Here is an 18840-nt window from a genome sequence, read left to right on the forward strand (position 1 = left end):
TTTTAGTTAACAAGGTATTACAAAATATTTCTCAGTAATGTAGATTATGGCACTTTGTCACTCATTTGAAAGAGCTATTGAATGCCTTTCAACAAAGGGCAAACAGTTGAGTGGAGTGTTTGGGGTTTTATTGTACTCGGTAAGTGGCCGTAAATTTGGTTGCCAGGTGACCAAGAACAGGTGGATGCACATCTTGGATCCCTTAAGGCTGCAGTACATTGTCTTTTTCCATGATGAAAATGGCTCTCAAGTTCATCATTGATTTTTACTATTTTTTTTACTCTGGCCCATGTTCCTTTAGTGACTCAAGCGTTTCAGTAACAGTTTTTTTCCTAGAACTAGAAGTCACTGTGAATGATCTGTAATCGTTTGTGCAGCCAGCCAGGCATGAATTAACAGGATGATACTGACTCTTTAAACTCTCTCTTCAGAGACCGCTAGTGTGTCTCATTCTCTGCTCTGTATGGTGCTACTACCATTACATGTTCTTTATGCCTTCTTCCTCATTTTTCTTTTTTTACTAAAACTATAACAGGGTTTAATGATTTGTTGAATCCTAACTGAAGTTCGTCATTAAAGTTCCCAATAACAAGTCAATGCTATTCATAACAATTAAAGACGTCTTCCTTCTTTGCTCTACAGATGTAGGGTCAGTTGAGGGCCTGGCGTACCACCGTGGATGGGATACGCTCTACTGGACCAGCTACACAACCTCAACCATCACTCGCCACACTGTGGACCAGAGCCGCTCTGTGGCCTACAATCGCAACACTGTGGTCACCATGTCTGGAGAGGACCACCCCCGAGCCTTTGTGCTGGACGAGTGTCAGGAGTGAGTCATTGATATCACAACTCTGTGCCATGCACTGTCACAGCCTGGTTCCTTTTTTAGTTTCTTTTGAACACTAGATCCATTTTTAGTTCAGCTAACTGTGACATTTAATAATCCAGCACATTCTTTAAGAGCTCCCACTGTGCGTCAATATGCTTTTCTTGTGTCTCCTGCCACGACAGTATTATGTTCTGGACCAACTGGAATGAGCAGGCTCCAAGCATCATGAGGGCCTCTCTGAATGGAGCCAACGTGCTCGCGATCATCGGTAGTAACATTAAAACTCCCAACGGACTGGCCATAGATCACCGTGCGGAGAAACTCTACTTCTCTGACGCTACGCTGGACAAGATTGAACGCTGCGAATATGATGGAAGCAGCCGTTACGTAAGACGGCCTCTTACGCTTTGTCTCTGGCTGCATCGAGGCCCCTTGGACGGAGTTCTGTGAGATGATGCGTAAATATTCCCGCCGCAGGTCTTGTTGAAGAATGAGCCCGTGCATCCGTTCGGCCTGGCTGTGTATGGAGACTACATCTTCTGGACTGACTGGGTGAGGAGGGCCGTCCTCAGGGCCGACAAGTACACAGGAAGTGACATGAAAGTCCTGCGTGCCGACATCCCTCAGCAGCCAATGGGCATTGTGGCTGTGGCTAACGACACCAACGGCTGTAAGTATTCATTACTGAGCGAGCTGTAAAGTCTGTGCACGTTGCTCCTCTCGAACACACGATCGCGCTGTTTTTAGTTCAAGGTAGTGGCGAGTCAGTCGCCCCCTCTTGGCTCAGACTGAAATACAACAAGCAATGGATTTCCATGAAAACTCGTGAGGCATTCATCCCTTTTGGATAACATGCATAATTCTCCTCAGCCTTGGATGCACTTTTTGACCTAGTAAATCCTAGCATGCGAACAAGCTAAAGTAAACATTTAGCCTCAGCAAGGCACTATCATGAGTAGGTTTGTTATCTTTTACAATGAACTTCATTAAAGTTGTCGTCTAAGTTACACTTGGGGTTTGTGCACACCATAGTAAAACTGCGTTTCATTATATATCACATAGCGTTGGGTTTTCTGCTCGTATTCTCTCCACAAGGACATGTAACTACTAACTAACCCTCCTGCGTTGTATCCTCCTCAGGTGAGTTTTCTCCTTGCCGATCAAATAACGGAGGCTGTCAAGACCTGTGTCTGCCCACATCTGACGGACGGGTTAACTGCAGTTGCCGCGGTGACAGACAACTCCTAGAGGACAACACCTGCTCCTGTAAGAGAGTGTTTTCATCATTTTGAAATACACCTCCTGATTAAATGTTGAACATTGCTGAACGTTGACTGTTTGTACGTCACCAGCGCTGAATGTGTCCTGCGGAAGTGTGGATGACTTTGAGTGTGGAAACGGCGACTGCATCAACTACAGCCTGACCTGTGATGGCATGGCGCACTGCAAGGACAAGTCTGATGAGAAGCAGTCCTATTGTGGTGAGTTTTTTAAGGGACTATTAGTTGATGAATTATCACTTTCAGAGATCAACGTTCATATTTGGTACTGTTCAGATAGCTAGCGGATGGTTATAATTAAAGCAATTTAGAATGAGGTCAAATTGACCATACATTTTATTAGATCATTAGGTTAGCGAACAGGGCTGATAAGAATAGCTGAGTGGCAATTTACAAGTTAGGAAAGTAATCTAAGATTGGAGCTAAAAGATGAAAAGTAGTCTGTTTGATGCATAGTTTATTGGTTTGATGTGTAAAATAATGTTATTTTTAGTATCGTATTGATCGTATGCACAAAAAAAAAAATACTCTGGACATGAGCCAACTCGAATCAACTGCTGTTCCTTTGCAGCCAATCGAATTTGTAAGAAAGGCTACAGGCGTTGTATGAATGGCCGATGCATTGGCCACCAGTTCTGGTGCGATGGCACGGATGACTGTGGTGACCACTCGGATGAACTGCCCTGCAACAGTAAGCAATTTATGTCCACTTTTATAGCTGCAGCTCAATGAAAAATCACTACGGTTTTGAGAGATGTCAGCCTGGAATTATATTTATTACACCCAACCCTGCAAAGATTTTGATTACATAAAATGAAATTGGCGCTTGCGTCCTGCAGTGACCCTGTGCAAAGTGGGGGAGTTCCAGTGTAAAGATGGAAGCTGTATTTCCAACTTCAGCCGCTGCGACCAGGTGGTCAACTGTGAGGATGCTAGTGATGAAATGAACTGCCGTAAGTAATATACCCTGATGATTTAAAAAAAGAATGAATAAAGTTAAAAGACAATAATAACAATATAATAATATACAATAACTTTAACAATAATGGCATCAGATAGTGGAAAATTTTCTAAATAGATCTTTTTTTTCTCCATTATTCTCAGAACCCACCGATTGCTCTCGTTTCTTCCGCCTGGGAGTGAAAGGAGTTTCCTTCCAGAGCTGTGAGAAAACAACGCTGTGTTATCTGCCCTCATGGGTGTGTGACGGCAACAATGATTGTGGAGACTATTCAGATGAGAGAACCTGCCCAGGTTGGGTGCTTTGTTTTCTTTCAAAATGCTTTCAGAGTTTTTATAAAATTGTTAGATGTTATAGATTGTTTTTTTTTTTTTTCTGTGTTCTTGCAGATAAAAGGAAGCTCAAATGTCCAGTCAACTTCTTTGCTTGTCCCAGTGGCCGCTGCATTCCAATGAGCTGGACCTGTGACAAGGAGAATGACTGTGAAAACGGAGCGGATGAGACACACTGTGGTCAGTCAACAAAGTTGTCCTCTAGTAATTCTTTTTGTATAATAATGCAATGTATAATAGGAAAACAATCCTTTTTTTCTTATATTCCATTGTCGGAATATTGTATATTGTATATTCCGTTTTCGGGGTAAATTAATTCATTTCTCCTCCGCAGACAAATTTTGTACATCCACCCAGTTTGAATGTGGGAACCATCGCTGCATTTCCAGCCACTGGGTGTGTGACGGCGCTGATGACTGTGGAGATCGTTCTGATGAGGACCAGAAATGCAGTAAGTAACATATTATGAAGGGACTTTTTCCCATCCCAAGTGCAAGCATCACCTCGTATGCGTGAGATTTCCTGACATCATCATATACATTTCCAATAATTAATGTCACAGAATCGAAGACTTGCAGCCCTGAGGCTTTCCAGTGTCCTGGCTCCCACATGTGCGTGCCTCAACGCTGGAAGTGTGATGGAGACAAAGACTGTCCCGATGGAGCGGATGAGAGCGTCAAGGCCGGCTGCAGTGAGTGGGACAATTTCCAAATAACTCAATGGGAAAAACCTGTCTTCTTGGTGTTGGGATTGAACAGAAAAACAAAAAAGACAAACTCCGACAACAAAGATCCATGTCCATTAACCAAAGAGTGTTATTTTCCACTTCCAGTGTACACCAACAACACCTGTGATGAGAATGAGTTTGTGTGCCAGAACCGACAGTGTATCCCAAAGCACTTTGTGTGCGATCATGACATCGACTGCTCCGATGGCTCGGACGAATCCCCGGAATGTGGTGAGCGTGTGACACTGCGACCCGGGATGAGAGATGCGTTTGAAAATCCAACTCCACAAAGGAAAAGGTTTTCTGCGATTAGTTACTGATTAGACAGCTTTTTGTGGTGCAGAGTACCCAACATGTGGCCCAGATGAGTTCCGCTGTGCCAACGGCCGCTGCCTCAACCAGAAGAAATGGGAGTGCGACGGCGAGTTGGACTGTCAGGACGGCTCGGACGAGGCGCCGAAGAACCCTCGCTGCACTGACTCCGGTAGAAACAATACTCAGAATTTCCTCTTTTAAATGGGTTTATAACTTGAATTCCTCTACCAAGTAAATAACCTGTGAGTCATAAATAAACCCCTTCTCCAGACGTGCCAAAGACGCGTCTCTCTTTCGAAGTGACACTAATGCAACTTGCCGCTCGCCTATGATTCCAGAGAGGGCGTGTAATGAGTCGGCCTTCGTGTGCCGTAATGGGAAGTGTCTGAACGAGACTCTGCTGTGTGACCGCAATGATGACTGCGGTGACGGCTCTGATGAACTCAACTGCTTCATCAACGAGTGCCTCCACAGTAAGCTGAGTGGCTGCTCGCAGCTTTGCGATGACCTCAAGATTGGCTTCAAGGTAAGTTGTCTGATTGTTAATTTGAATATTTTCCTTAAGAGCAAATAAGGCAAACCAAATGACTTTATACAATAAATGATATGTCTAATAGGCACACCGTTAACTCACAAACAAATTGAATGTGTACTGTTATGGGTTAGTGAAGGAGGACCTGGTTGGAAAACACTCAGTTCAGTTATGCAGTTAAGTAAAAAACATGTTCTGGCTCCATTCCCAGAAGGCCGTTTTTAGAACGGCTTGAACTCTAAGTGAACTCCTTAGTCTGTGGTGAGGTTGTGGTCAAAGCTTGGCTTAAGAATCATAAAGAATGATTTTTGAACCCAGAGTTTCCCTTTTGTGCTGTTCAGGACTACATGTAGGTGATGCAATGTTTGTGCAACATTACTTGATTGTAGTTTCCAGTGCTTTGTGCTTAACAGCCTTCAAATCCCCCCATAAGGAGTGTGATTTGGTGCGATTGAGTGTTTGTGTTCTTTACTAACGCAGATTTTCACATTTGATTAGTAATGTATTTGACAAACACATTGAATCTCAGCATGTTTTTCATCCAGGCTCTCTGTTGCAAATGTATTTTTGAAAATAAGATTCATGGCAACTTATGCAGCTTTCCTTGATATCAGCAACAGGACAGTGTTGAGATATTAATACCACTCCACTAATGGGTAAACTGTTTTGGCAGCGGCAGGTCCTCCTAAGGGCTCCGGACTAAAAGGGCCAGGACCTGCAGCTGATGAGATTTTGACATATTTCCTGTGCTCATGGCCCCTTCAGTGCAGGTGCCATCCTGGTTTCCAGCTTAAGCGTGATGGGAAGACATGTGTGGATATAGATGAGTGCACAACCACCTACCCCTGTTCTCAGCGCTGCATCAACACACACGGCAGCTTCCACTGTCTCTGCGTGGATGGCTTTGAACTCAGCCCCATTGACCCCACCATCTGCAAGTCCACGTCGGGTGAGTCATTACATTACATTACATGTCATTTCTGACATTTCTGACGAGTCCTGCTCGTGGGTTTCACTTTCTGCTGGTTACTCATAGCCAAGTCGACCCGGGGCTCAAATGCTTACCGGCTGGTATTCTTTTTTTTTTTTGTAGAAGAGGAGCCCTACTTGATCTTTGCTAACCGATACTACCTGAGAAAACTCAATCTGGATGGATCCAACTACACTCTTATAAAACAGGTGAGACACCCCTTATTGCAGTTTGACCTGCTGAAACACAACAAGGTGAAGCTCTTATTGTTCACACTGCTCAAACTGTACCTACTTCTGCTCCAGGGTCTGAATAATGCTGTGGCACTGGACTTCCACTACGCAGAGCAGATGATCTACTGGACAGATGTGACCACTCAGGGCAGCATGATCCGACGCATGCTTATGAATGGCAGCAACATAGAGGTCAGTGACGAAATTTTGCCCCGTTTCAAGCCAGCCAACAGATTCATAATCCTATTTACTCCTTTTTCTGAAAGTTGCGTGAATGTCTTGACTCTGTGTCCATCTGACGTGGCAGGTTTTGCACCGGACCTCCCTGAGCAACCCGGATGGCTTGGCAGTGGATTGGGTTGGCTTGAACTTGTACTGGTGCGACAAAGGCCGGGACACAATCGAGGTGTCCAAACTCAATGGGGCCTACCGGACAGTGCTGGTCAACAATGGCCTGAGGGAACCTCGAGCTGTGGCTGTGGATGTCCGCTATGGGTGAGCAGCACATGGCTATCAAAACATTCTCATCCAGCTATTTTTTTTTTTTTTAATTTAAAGCAAATGTAATTTAGAGTCACCACGGAAACTTTTAACGCTACCTTTACGCCCCGCTGGTTAGATACCTGTATTGGTCCGACTGGGGTGACAACCCTCACATTGGGAGAATCGGGATGGACGGCACCAACAGAAGTGTCATCGTCGAGGATAAGATCACGTGGCCCAATGGACTGACCCTGGACTTCATAAATGACCGGATATACTGGGCTGATGCCAGAGAGGACTACATTGAGTTCGCCAGCCTCGATGGCACCAACAGACACACAGGTAGTGGAACAGCTCCCATCCAGACAACTACCGTTTATTCAAAAGGATACGATGGAGTATCCGACAGCCTTGTGCTTGCTGGTGGTGTTAGTCCTCCAGCAGCTTGTCCGGGGAGTTGTTCAGACATCCTTTGATATACAGTACGAACACCAATTCGCCCCGTGAGTGTTTGCAGAAAACGACTTGGTGTGTTCGATTGATTTCAGATCAGGGACCAACGAGAGCTTCATGCTAATCTGACCCATATCGCTGTTCCACCAGATGATTCCATCACATTATAACATTTTAGTTCATTTAAGCCCTTCGCTTGTTATCAATACTGGAACCACGGTCATCTTGTGACAAGGGGTTTTAAACCTGTGTGTGTGTGTTTATTTTGCGTCTTCTTGCTGGTGCCAATCCATGCGTGTGTGATGTATCTGGGCCGCTGGGTTTTACAACAGAAAGTAATAGTGTATTTCCATGAGCCTCAAACATCGGGAGTAAACAAATGAAATGACCAGAAGTAGGAACAGAAAAGGTGCAACAAAAAGCTTAATGAGGCATAAGGACCATTACCCAACACACAGATGATGTAAGACGGGGGTAGATTGGCTCTGCTCTAACAGAACAAGATGTCCCAACGGTTTCTCTTTAGGACACAGCAGCGACATGAGACACGCTTGACTTGCTTAAATTGATGATACCTTGTTTTATGAATGCAAGGTTAATATGCCAGTTTCTCTTATTTACTTTATTAAACACTAGTGTAGTTGTTTGGTAAAGCGTGGTGTTAACGATGAGCGTCATGGAGCAGAAAGATTTGAACAAATGTGAAAGAAATACATTTTTTTTTCTATTTGACGTAAAATTGAACGAGTGGGGAAACCTTTAGCACGACAGATATACTACAACTAACAATGTGGTTTAATGTTTGTCTGTTGCTTCTCAGTTCTCAGCCAAGACATCCCCCACATCTTTGCAATGACTCTGTTTGAAGAACACATCTACTGGACCGACTGGGAGACAAAGTCCATCAACAGGGCTCATAAGTCTCTGGGTACCAACAAGACCACCCTCATAAGCACCTTGCATCGGCCCATGGACATCCACATTTACCATCCCTACCGCCAGCCCCAGGGTAAAAGCCTCTTCTTTAATCATATTTGTTCAATCTCACCTGGTCTGTTTCGATGTGTTTAACAACTAAAGTTTAGTCCACGAAAGAAGATTTGGAAATACTTTGTATGCCGTGTCAATTCAATTCAAACCTTGTTTGATTCCATCTTTCCGTCTGTTTCCCAGTGCTCAACCACCCGTGCCAGACCAACAACGGCGGCTGCAGTAACCTCTGCCTCCTCTCCCCCGGAGGGGGCTACACGTGTGCATGTCCCACCAACTTCTACCTGGCCAATGATCAGCGCACTTGCATGTCCAACTGCACGGCCAGCCAGGTGAGGAGGCCGTGGAGACACCGTCAATGTTGACTGAAGTTGATGTTCACACTGTGTCTTGTGTGCCTTGTACATTGTCTGTTGGCAGCCGGCTAGCTGCCAGGCATCGATTCAGTACCCTGGCTCCCGCTGAGCTCCGGTGTCGTGTCCTTTCATCCCTTTGATTCGTTTCCCCTCTTCCTGCTGTAGTTTGTATGCAAGAACGACAAGTGCATTCCTTTCTGGTGGAAATGTGACACGGAGGACGACTGCGGCGACCGGTCGGATGAGCCGGCAGAATGCCGTGAGTGTTTGAGGAGGATTAATTCTGCAGAGAGGTGCTTAAGTGTTGGTGAATGTGACGCTGACAAAAAAAACAAACTGTTTTTCCCACGACAGCCGAGTTCAAATGCCGGCCGGGGCAGTTTCAGTGTGGCACCGGCATTTGCACCAACCCGGCCTACATCTGTGACGGAGACAACGACTGCCAGGACAACTCGGATGAGGCCAATTGTGGTACGTCTCCAAATATCGATGTTTCACATTCAACAGTCTGGATCGCTTCCTTCTCATTGGATGCCACCGTTGACACTGTGAGGCTCAAATCTGGTTGTTTGTGTCTTTGTTTGCCCGCTCGTGTCACTGCGCCGCAGATATTCACGTCTGCCTGCCGAGTCAGTTCAAGTGTTCCCACCCGAGCCGCTGCATTCCAGGCATCTTCCGTTGTAACGGCCAGGACAACTGCGGAGAGGGAGAGGACGAGAAGGATTGCCGTGAGTGGAAACCTTGCGTTACGTTCTGTGACCCGCACCTTGATGTGCTATTCTTTGCTCGATGGCACACAGTAACTATACGCGTCGGTGTGTCCCCTTCCACAGCCGAAGTCACCTGTGCGCCCACCCAGTTCCAGTGTGCAATCACCAAGCGCTGCATACCTCGCGTTTGGGTGTGTGACCGCGACACTGACTGCGTGGACGGATCCGATGAGCCCGCCAACTGCAGTAAGACTTATTCAGCCTATTCTTCGGGGACTGGTGTGTGTCCCCCCCCCCCCCCCCCGGAGTCAAAGCTTACCAGCCCGCAAATCTAACCGCCCTCGAAAAATGTCTCTCCGTCCAGCCCAGATGACTTGTGGCGTCGACGAGTTCCGGTGCAAAGACTCGGGGCGCTGCATCCCGGCTCGCTGGAAGTGCGACGGCGAGGACGACTGTGGCGACGCGTCGGACGAACCCAAGGAGGAGTGTGGTGAGAAAATCCTCTCCTTTTCTTAAAAAAAAAAAAATGACGACTGCATTTTTGCCACGGATTGATTTTCCACTGGAATTTCGACTTTGCTGATTGTACCTGTGTGCTCTGCGCAGCTGAGAGGACCTGCGAGCCGTACCAGTTCAGATGTCGGAACAACCGCTGCGTTCCAGGCCGCTGGCAGTGTGACTACGACAACGACTGTGGGGACAATTCTGACGAAGACAAGTGCAGTAGGTGTCACTCACTCCACCCTTTGGGACGGCGCCTCCCTTACGGTCTACTGTTGCCATCTGATGACATACCTCACCGGTGTCCCTCACACTCCTGCCTGGTCCACTGGAAGCATACTCACTTTGACCTTTAACCTGTCAACGCTGCATACTAAGTCACTTGTTTGCGCTAACACCCATTCTCTGTCATTTGGGACGCATCTCACCTCCTCTGACATTTGTTTCATTTCATACTGTCCTGTTGGCATGAGCCAGAGGTAAGTTAGTCCAGCGCCATCGGTCACCTCTCTGCTGTGTGTTATTCTCCCCACTGTCTCCACTTCCATGTGATCCCCACCCACCTGAGAGTCTGTAACCTGAGCGCTAAATACTATACTATTATTTTTGCTATAATTATCTATTAGTTATCAAATTAGTCACTGGATGCCACCGCATTAAACTTTATGTTTATGGCTAATCGGATCAATACCACAAATGTAACGTGAAGGCAGGAATAAAGCAGTCCAATTAAACAGGCTGTATGAAATAGTATTTAGTCGTGTTGAGCTGGTTTCATACTCTCACGTCACCTTTAGCTGCATTTAGAGTCTTTCTCTGTGGTTATTTGTTGTTTGTTCTTTGTCCTGTGGTCATCACAGCCTAGTCTAGAACAGCTGTAGCTCCCTGTTAAGGGCGTCTTTGTGTCACGTCACTGACTTTGCGCCCGTGCCTCCTTCTGCAGTGCCTCGACAATGTTCTGAAAGTGAGTTTGCCTGCACCAACGGGCGCTGCATTGCCGGGAGGTGGAAGTGCGACGGAGACCATGACTGTGCTGACGGATCCGATGAGGTGCAGGACCTTAATGTTTAGGCGCCGTTTAAATAATATCTTGAATTGATCGAGAAAGATTATTGAATTGTCCGTGTTTTAGTGTTCATTTCTAAGTTAAAAAAAAGCTGATCTGGCGGGTTATGTCGTTTCTTCAGAATGGCTGTGACCTTAAGTGTGACAACGACCAATTCCAGTGTAAGAACGGACACTGCATCCCCATCCGCTGGCGGTGTGACGCTGACCCCGACTGCATGGACAGCAGCGATGAAGAACATTGTGGCAGCGCTGGTAAGCACATGTTTACGTCTCGCTATTACTTATCTTGTATTTGTACTAATATTCTATATATATATATGTCGTGGTGAACTGGTAAAAATGTCTTTTTGTCTTTTCTTAGCTGGGCGTCACTGCCCCTTGGACGAGTTCCAGTGCAACAACACTTTGTGTAAACCCCTCGCCTGGAAGTGTGACGGAGAGGACGACTGTGGGGACAACTCTGACGAGAACCCCGAAGAGTGCAGTGAGTGCAGCCCTGTCAATCACGCACATGTCCAAATGTCTGCCTTTGGTCATCGGTTGTCCTAAACACATTGTTGTACCTTTTTAGGTCTCATGTCCTCTTTCTGCTTCTAGGGAAGTTCCAGTGTCCCCCCACCAGAGCGTTCCGCTGCCGAAACGACCGCGTCTGTCTGCAAATGTCAAAGAGGTGCGACGGGGTCAATCATTGCGGCGACAACTCTGACGAGCTGAACTGCGGTAAGTTGAGGAGTCACTGATGTTGTTGTGAGATCCCCTCCTACTTCAGCTTTGAAAAAGGAGGTTCCTGACCTGTGTGTGTGCACTGTTTACATATTCAGAGGCCCTTCCAGCCCTTCCCATGTGTGAGAAGGATGAGTTCCTGTGTGCCAACAGCAGATGCATCAGCTCCACCCTGCGCTGTAACTTATTTAACGACTGCGAGGACTATGGCTCCGATGAGATCAACTGCAAGACAGGTGCTTCGTGTCAACACGGATTCCTCTATGACACCTTGCTGCAGAGCGGATGTTTCAAATGTTCGGCATCAGAAGAATTGCTTGGCTTTTAAAATCCTCCTACCTATTCATTATTTGTTCAGACACCAAGCTAAACGACTGCAGGAGCAACCGGACTCAGTGTGGTGATGGAGACGAGGCCCACTGTGTCATCAACGGCACGGACTCCTTCTGCTCCTGCAAACCAGGCTTCCAGAAGACCGGGCACCACACCTGTGGAGGTACACATACACGTGGTCAGAACACTGCACCTGACCGATAATAAACCCCTCAAATATATATAAAAGGCTGCGGTGAAGTGAGGAGCTGGGGGTGTGTGTGGTATTTTCCTATTTAAATATAACTTTCTATTCGCCTCTCTATTTTTTTTTAGATAAGAACGAATGTCTGCAGTTCGGAGTGTGTTCCCACGTCTGCAACAACACCAAAGGCTCCTACAAATGCAGCTGCCACAAGTACTTCACCAGGATCAGTGACACCTGCAAGGCTGACAGTGAGAGACAATACCTTTTAGCTGTTTAATACGCCGCTTTTCGGCTTCTTTTTAAATAATCATCTCAATTTGTTCATTTTAGTTTTAAAGGCCGTCCTTGTGACTCTTTTCCTTTCAAGGCATGAACAGCAGTCGACAGATTCTCTACATAGCCGACGACAACGAAATCCGGAGCCTGGACCCCGGCGTGCGCAACTGGCGCTACGAGCAGACCTTCCAAGGCGATGCCAGTGTGCGCATCGATGCCATGGACCTGCATGTCAAGACCAACCGCATCTTCTGGACCAACTGGCACACAGGTCGCATCTCCTCCTATGAGCTTCCCGGACCGTCCGCGTCGTCATCCTCCTCCCCCCCGAGTGAGGGCAGGATCACCAACTTGCAGGTAAATGCTGATCCAAATGTGTCCATCATACCGTAACAAAACAATAAAAAAAACACAACCAAACACAAAATGGCATGCGATGACGCCTCTCCGCCTGTGTCCAGATCAAAGAGCTGAAGATGCCTCGGGGTATCGCGGTGGACTGGGTGGCTGGCAACCTCTACTGGACGGACTCTGGTCGAGATGTAATCGAAGTGGCTCAGATGTCGGGCCAGCATTGCAAGACCCTCGTCTCCGGCATGATAGACGAGCCTTATGCCATCGTAGTGGATCCCCAGAGAGGGTAAACCTTCAGACCGGGGCTTCAGGGCCACGCTCAAATGTGGGATTTCTATGGGCGCGCTCCAATTCCGTTTTCACCCCTTTCAGAACCATGTATTGGGCCGACTGGGGAAACCACCCTAAGATTGAGACCGCCGCCATGGACGGCACTCTGAGACAGACTCTGGTTCATGAGAACATCCAGTGGCCCACCGGTCAGTACTTCATTAGCATGCCATGATTCATCTTAACCCAGTTGTGTTATTCACCAGCACCTTCCTGCTCTAAATTCACAGTTAGACCAGCAGTGTTACTGTAGTGTTACACGTGTTTATCTTCGGTTCTGTCTGTACAGGTTTGGCTGTCGACTACTTCAACGAGCGGCTTTACTGGGCCGACGCTAAACTCTCGGTGATCGGCAGCGTTCGTCTGGACGGCTCCGATCCCGTCATTTCTGTCTCTGGGGTCAAAAACAGTTGAGTTGTTTTTTTCCACTCAAAAAAACCAAACTGTGAGACGCATGAAAGTTCTGAATTTTTGTATTGGTTGCTTGTTGTTTTTTAAATCCATTATGTTTCCCCCCCCCCTCTTATCTTTCAGACCTGCTGCATCCATACAGCATAGACATCTTTGAGGACTACATATATGGGGTCACTTATGTCAATAACTTTGTCTTCCGCGTAAACAAGTTTGGCAAAGGGCCCATGGAGAATCTGACCACAGGCATCAACCATGCTACCGACATAGTCCTCTACCACCGTTACAAGCAGCCAGAGAGTGCGTTTTGTATTCCAATGTATTAGTTTCCTTGCATCTTCAAAGTCTTAACATACATTACAAAAAAAAAAATTACAGTTGTAAATGAATACAACTGGGTTTCATGCAGTTTTCCTCACTGGTGGTCTCGTTTGTCTCTGCAACAGTAACCAACCCATGTGACAGGAAGAAGTGTGAGTGGCTGTGTCTGCTCAGCCCCAGTGGACCCGTGTGTACCTGCCCCAACAACTACGTGGCGGACAACGGCACATGTGTGGAGAGGCCGAGCCCCACCCAGTCCCCGTTCTGTAAGTCTGCGGCTACAGTTCATCGATGCACACATACGTATAGTGGAGCAGTAGATCCCCCCCCCCCCCCCCCCCCCATCCAAACTCCTGGCAATGTTGGCATAGGGAATCTTGCATCATCGTAGAACCCTCTCCTCCTCCCTCCCGTTCCACAGCTCCCCCCACAGGGCCCTGCGGTGTTCAGTGTCAGAACGGCGGGAGCTGCTTCCTCAACGCCCGTCTGGTCGCCAAGTGCCGCTGTCAGCCGAGCTACACCGGAGAGCGATGCGAGATCAACCAGTGCAGGGACTACTGCAAGAACGGGGGCACGTGCGCCGCTTCTCATACGGGTACGGCCATGGCACGCGTGATCTTGTTTCCTTACTTACTTACTTACTGCAGGAAAAGCACGACTATGTTGCGCCAACGTGAATGGGAATGCCGTGATCCCACTTTGCCCTTATAGGATAATGTTCTAGCAAATGATTAGGTGAAATATGGCAAGTTTGATGTATATTTATTAGCAGTATTTTACGCCACAGTTGGCAGCTGAGCAAAGATATTTTAGTAGGTGTAACAATCATTAGTACAATTGAGTAGGATGTCTGTGAAAGCCCTATGGAGTATTCATTGGTAACATGGCAGAATGTTGCAGAAGAGCAGACATAAAGCAGGTGATTTTCTAATGATGCTACTTGTGCTTTTATTCCACAATGTGTAAGATCTTCAAATTTGTGTCTTGTGTCGCAGGTGCCCCAACCTGTAGATGCCCGAAAGGCTTCACTGGGCCCAACTGTAACCGCGCGACCTGTCAGGACTACTGCCTGAATGAAGGCAACTGCTCGGTCAACACGGGCAACCAGCCAACCTGCAGCTGTCTGCCGGAGTACAAGGGCGACAAGTGCGAGTACAGTAAGTGGCAGCCCTGTCGCCATATGTTGCTTTCTTTAATTGATTTGGATCTATTGACGATTGAACTTCTCGCATGTTTTCCTTCCCGTCCTCAGCTTATTGTGAAGGGTTCTGTCACAATGGTGGAACATGCTTTCAAACTGCCAACGGCACCAAAGTCTGTCGGTGCCCCTCTCAGTACATTGGAAATCAGTGTGAGTTGGACAAATGTCTATTCTGTGGAACGGGCAAGTGTTTGACGTCATCTTCGGGCGAGGTGTCCTGCAGGTAGGTCCACTGTGGACAACGTGCACAAAACCTGCAAAAAATGTCCTGCTTGGACTCTGTTAACATTTAAGCAACATAAATCGTGTGTGTGTGTGTGTGTGTGTGTGTGTTTAGCTGCCCCAATGGCCAAATCCAGCCCAGCTGCTACTCCTGCTTGGACTACTGCTCGCATGGACAATGTTCAGTTGCAACTCGCACCCTGCTGCCTCAGTGCAAGTAAGATATGATACTCAACCCCACACATTAAGACACTCATTTCAAACTACTACATCTCAAATAGACAAGTGAATTCCCATAGAAATGGACTTTAATGCTGAGACATAAAAAAAGAAGAGTATTCTTTCTGTGGTGACAGATCGCTGCTGTTACCACACCTGTATACAGCATTTCTACGTCACTCCTCAGCATTCCAAATATTGCAAACTCCGTTCACTGGTTTAAACAATTCCAGCCGGGCCACAATCCAACAGGCCTATTGCAAATTTAATTAGCAAACTTGAAGCTTCATAACGGCATACAGTAGTAGTAGTACTCTAGTATACTGTAACTCTGTTTCATTGCGTGTGTCCAGGTGCCCGGTGGAGTGGGGGGGGTACAGATGTGACATTGCAGCAGCTACGAGGGATTCGCCTTCCTCCAGTGGAAGTACGTCAAACGGTTCAATCCTGTTTTTTAATGCTTGTACTCTGGTGCCATTCGCTCTCATTGCGTGCTCACTTGCAGGTACTGCCTCCGTCGTCATCCCGGTGCTTCTTCTGCTTCTGCTGGCCCTCCTGGTCGTCGGCGCCATCTTGTGGTACAAGAGGAGAATGCGTGGGTGAGTCCTGGTTTGGACCAACGTGTTCATCCGATCCTCACTATTAGAAACCTCGCCTTCTCTTTCTCTCTCACCTTTTCGATAATCATTTATTTCCTGTTTCCCAGGTCTCTATGGACCAAATCTCGCTCTCAGCGCTCGCGGTAACTTCATAGGGTCACATAACTCACCTGTTGACACATAACTCCCTCCCTCCCTTTATATCCAGTCGGATGTTTGTCAATCCATTCGTCCAATCTGTTGGTCAACGTGGAAAACTGTTTGTAATTGCCTGCCGTCTCCGGGTTTGCCGGCATGGTTTCCCAAAACCGGCAAACAGGGAGACCTGTTGACTGTTAGCCGCAGGTTTGCTGACAACGCGCAAACGGTTAAACTGTTGTGTCCGTCTCGCATCTCCACACCTACCCCCCTTTTTTTTTTTACATGTGTAAATGTTAAGCTTCCGTTGTCTGCTTGAATACGAAAATAGACAACTGTGCATCTATGAAAAAATGTATGTTCGAATGAACCTCCAGCGTTGTCCACACTAGACATGCTGCCGTATATTCTACTGGTTTGATCAAATGAGCTTTGGTCAAAAGTGAATTTGATAAGCTTATAAGCTTTTATATACGTTGTCTTGTTTTGTCTTGAATTGTACTTTGCGAGTACTTTGTCTTTGCCACGCTGTGATATTTTTCAAGTCTCTGTCATTTTTAAATTCAAGGTTTCTCTCAAAATATAGGTCATGATTTTCAAGTTCTTTTTCTTTGACGGTTTATAGTTTGTTTATCTTTCCTCTGTCTGCAGTGCAAAGGGCTTCCAGCACCACAGAATGACAAATGGAGCCATGAATGTTGAGATTGGGAACCCTGCCTATAAAATCTATGAAGGAGACCCCGATGACGACGCCGGAGAGCTCCTGGATTCAGACTATGCTTTGGACCCAGACAAGGTAACGCAGATAAAAACGTTTATTTTTCTTCTCTTTTTTTTTTTTTTTTTTTAGTAATCCGAATATGACCTGACCTAAATAGCAGTTTCATATTTAACGCTTTCCCCTCGAGTCACCATGTAATTTCCTTTGCTCTGCAGCCGACCAACTTCACCAACCCGGTGTACGCCACCCTGTACATGGGCGCCCACAACAGCCGCAACTCTCTGGCCAGCACGGATGAAAAGAAGGAGCTTCTCTCCCAGGGCGACGAGGACATGAGTGACCCGCTGGCGTAGAACTTGGCGCGGATTGAACTCTGTCAACATTGCCCCCGCCCGACCCAGTGCTGAGCCAACGAGCCGCCTCATCTTATGCCTTTACCGAGTGAAAAAGAAAAGCAGCAACAACAACAACAACAACAACAAAAAGGAGAACATTGTATAAAATGTATAAAATGAAGGACTACTTTTTTTAAGTGATTGCAGTATTATATTTTGTTCTTTGACAAAAAAAAAAAATTCTCTGGTGACAAAAAAGGAACCATTTTATAGACATTTATTCAGTTCTTTTTAATTTTGCTCGCCTCCTCCTCACAGCTCTCCCTCCCCTCTCACGCATATAGCCACTACCTCTGTGCAAACGTAAGAGATAGAAAGATACAAATGGCAGTGGAACAGTTTTAATTTTTTATTTTTGTATGAATTTTAGGGGAGAAAAGAAAATACTATTGTTCCACCTTTTTAGAAGAACAAAAAAAAAAACGTTGCCACGTCTTTGTTGCTCACGAAAGAGAGAAGTGTCAGTGCTCACTATGAATGCTTCCTGGTTCGGCTCAGTCTTCCCCATGTGCGCGCACACACACACACACACACACACACACACACACACACACACACGCGTCTGCTGATGGAGGCTGGGAGGGGAACGCATTGAGGACTCTGCGTCCCAGGCGGTGTCTCAAAGAACTGCGTTCAAGTGATTGTCTTTTACCTCCTTGCATAGACTAAAGTTGAATATATATATATATATATATATTTGCATATATATAAACCTATTAACAAAGTGTCTTGAAAATATACGCAGGAATACAAACACCAGTAACAAATAGCAGTCTGTACTCAAGTTTTTTTTTTTTTTTTTTTGTTGAAGTCTTTGTACAATTGACATTCTTTGTGTCGGCTATGAATGACTCGATGGCAGTGTGCGAGTGCGCTGGATGAAGATGATTGTAACAAAGTCCACATTCCATGATGAAAAGTCTGGGGCGGATATCCGTGGCCTTGGTTTAGTCCACCGCAGGACACTGTGGACGGGAGTCTGAGTTTGCTTTGAAACTGTTCTAGAAAGTTATTTCACCGAGGGACGGCCAGCTTCTGTGAATATCCGGCCATCACTGAAAAACGATCGGCATTCGCCTTTTGTTCCTCGTCTTTTGATTGTAAATGTACTTTCAGGAAAGGCGGGGGGAGAGGAGACCGTTTAATGGTACGTACTTCTGTGTGAAATTGTTTGTATTTTGATTGGTTAAATTGTATGCAATTACATGGATGTGTAATTTTAGGTTAATCCTCATTGTCCAATGCATTCCCGGTATTCCTTGAGTACCTTTTGCTGTTGACGCTGACCAGCGGCCTGCCATGCAAAAAGCTTTTTTAGACTAAAAGGGTGTCATTGCTGGGCCATGCTTTTTCTTTAAACCCGCTGTATCACTCTGCATTGTGCTCTCACTCAAGCTTAGGGAAACATTCTGGCTACACCCCTCAACGTGTTAACAACACTCATCGCTTCTTTTTTTTCTTTTCTTTTTTTTTACATCCTGTTCAGTTCGATTTTTACCTGACTTAGAAACAATCATTTTTCATTTGGAGAATCTTTTTTTGGTGGCGAAACCCACATGGGGTATTTGTGGATCTTATTGTTTTGTTATGATTCTATTTCTTTTTGATATCGGAAATTAAATGGATTTTTATAGTAGAAATGTACAGTGGCTTTGTCAGTCATTTGG

At 46.2% G+C, this 18840-nt stretch overlaps 1 protein-coding gene across 2 annotated transcripts in view; it reads left to right on the top strand.

Annotated features, from left to right (window-relative positions):
• lrp1ab (low density lipoprotein receptor-related protein 1Ab) overlaps positions 1–18813 on the top strand; it is a 68072-nt gene extending 49259 nt beyond the window's left edge. The window contains exons 42-90 of one of the 2 annotated variants that reach the window (XM_037478926.2): positions 643–832; positions 1015–1219; positions 1310–1502; positions 1973–2098; positions 2185–2313; positions 2684–2803; positions 2952–3065; positions 3217–3366; positions 3463–3585; positions 3740–3856; positions 3968–4096; positions 4238–4363; positions 4476–4616; positions 4786–4973; positions 5745–5928; positions 6073–6158; positions 6255–6374; positions 6490–6677; positions 6802–7007; positions 7939–8127; positions 8292–8440; positions 8630–8723; positions 8819–8935; positions 9073–9192; positions 9298–9420; positions 9539–9664; positions 9781–9897; positions 10619–10725; positions 10863–10995; positions 11105–11227; positions 11341–11463; positions 11565–11702; positions 11825–11962; positions 12115–12234; positions 12354–12619; positions 12724–12902; positions 12989–13095; positions 13236–13355; positions 13481–13657; positions 13804–13944; positions 14100–14273; positions 14674–14835; positions 14931–15102; positions 15217–15318; positions 15674–15747; positions 15826–15919; positions 16027–16062; positions 16709–16853; positions 16994–18813. In XM_037478926.2, the coding sequence (XP_037334823.2) occupies positions 643–832; positions 1015–1219; positions 1310–1502; positions 1973–2098; positions 2185–2313; positions 2684–2803; positions 2952–3065; positions 3217–3366; positions 3463–3585; positions 3740–3856; positions 3968–4096; positions 4238–4363; positions 4476–4616; positions 4786–4973; positions 5745–5928; positions 6073–6158; positions 6255–6374; positions 6490–6677; positions 6802–7007; positions 7939–8127; positions 8292–8440; positions 8630–8723; positions 8819–8935; positions 9073–9192; positions 9298–9420; positions 9539–9664; positions 9781–9897; positions 10619–10725; positions 10863–10995; positions 11105–11227; positions 11341–11463; positions 11565–11702; positions 11825–11962; positions 12115–12234; positions 12354–12619; positions 12724–12902; positions 12989–13095; positions 13236–13355; positions 13481–13657; positions 13804–13944; positions 14100–14273; positions 14674–14835; positions 14931–15102; positions 15217–15318; positions 15674–15747; positions 15826–15919; positions 16027–16062; positions 16709–16853; positions 16994–17131 (6839 nt within the window). In that variant the 3' untranslated portion in view covers positions 17132–18813. The remainder of the gene's footprint in view (positions 1–642; positions 833–1014; positions 1220–1309; positions 1503–1972; positions 2099–2184; positions 2314–2683; positions 2804–2951; positions 3066–3216; positions 3367–3462; positions 3586–3739; positions 3857–3967; positions 4097–4237; positions 4364–4475; positions 4617–4785; positions 4974–5744; positions 5929–6072; positions 6159–6254; positions 6375–6489; positions 6678–6801; positions 7008–7938; positions 8128–8291; positions 8441–8629; positions 8724–8818; positions 8936–9072; positions 9193–9297; positions 9421–9538; positions 9665–9780; positions 9898–10618; positions 10726–10862; positions 10996–11104; positions 11228–11340; positions 11464–11564; positions 11703–11824; positions 11963–12114; positions 12235–12353; positions 12620–12723; positions 12903–12988; positions 13096–13235; positions 13356–13480; positions 13658–13803; positions 13945–14099; positions 14274–14673; positions 14836–14930; positions 15103–15216; positions 15319–15673; positions 15748–15825; positions 15920–16026; positions 16063–16708; positions 16854–16993) is intronic. The other variant, XM_037478927.2, reaches the window with a different exon arrangement.
• Positions 18814–18840: the final 27 nt, after the last annotated feature.

The sequence above is a fragment of the Pungitius pungitius genome, chromosome 1, assembly GCF_949316345.1.
Source record: "Pungitius pungitius chromosome 1, fPunPun2.1, whole genome shotgun sequence".
In the NCBI taxonomy this organism is placed as follows: domain Eukaryota; kingdom Metazoa; phylum Chordata; class Actinopteri; order Perciformes; family Gasterosteidae; genus Pungitius; species Pungitius pungitius.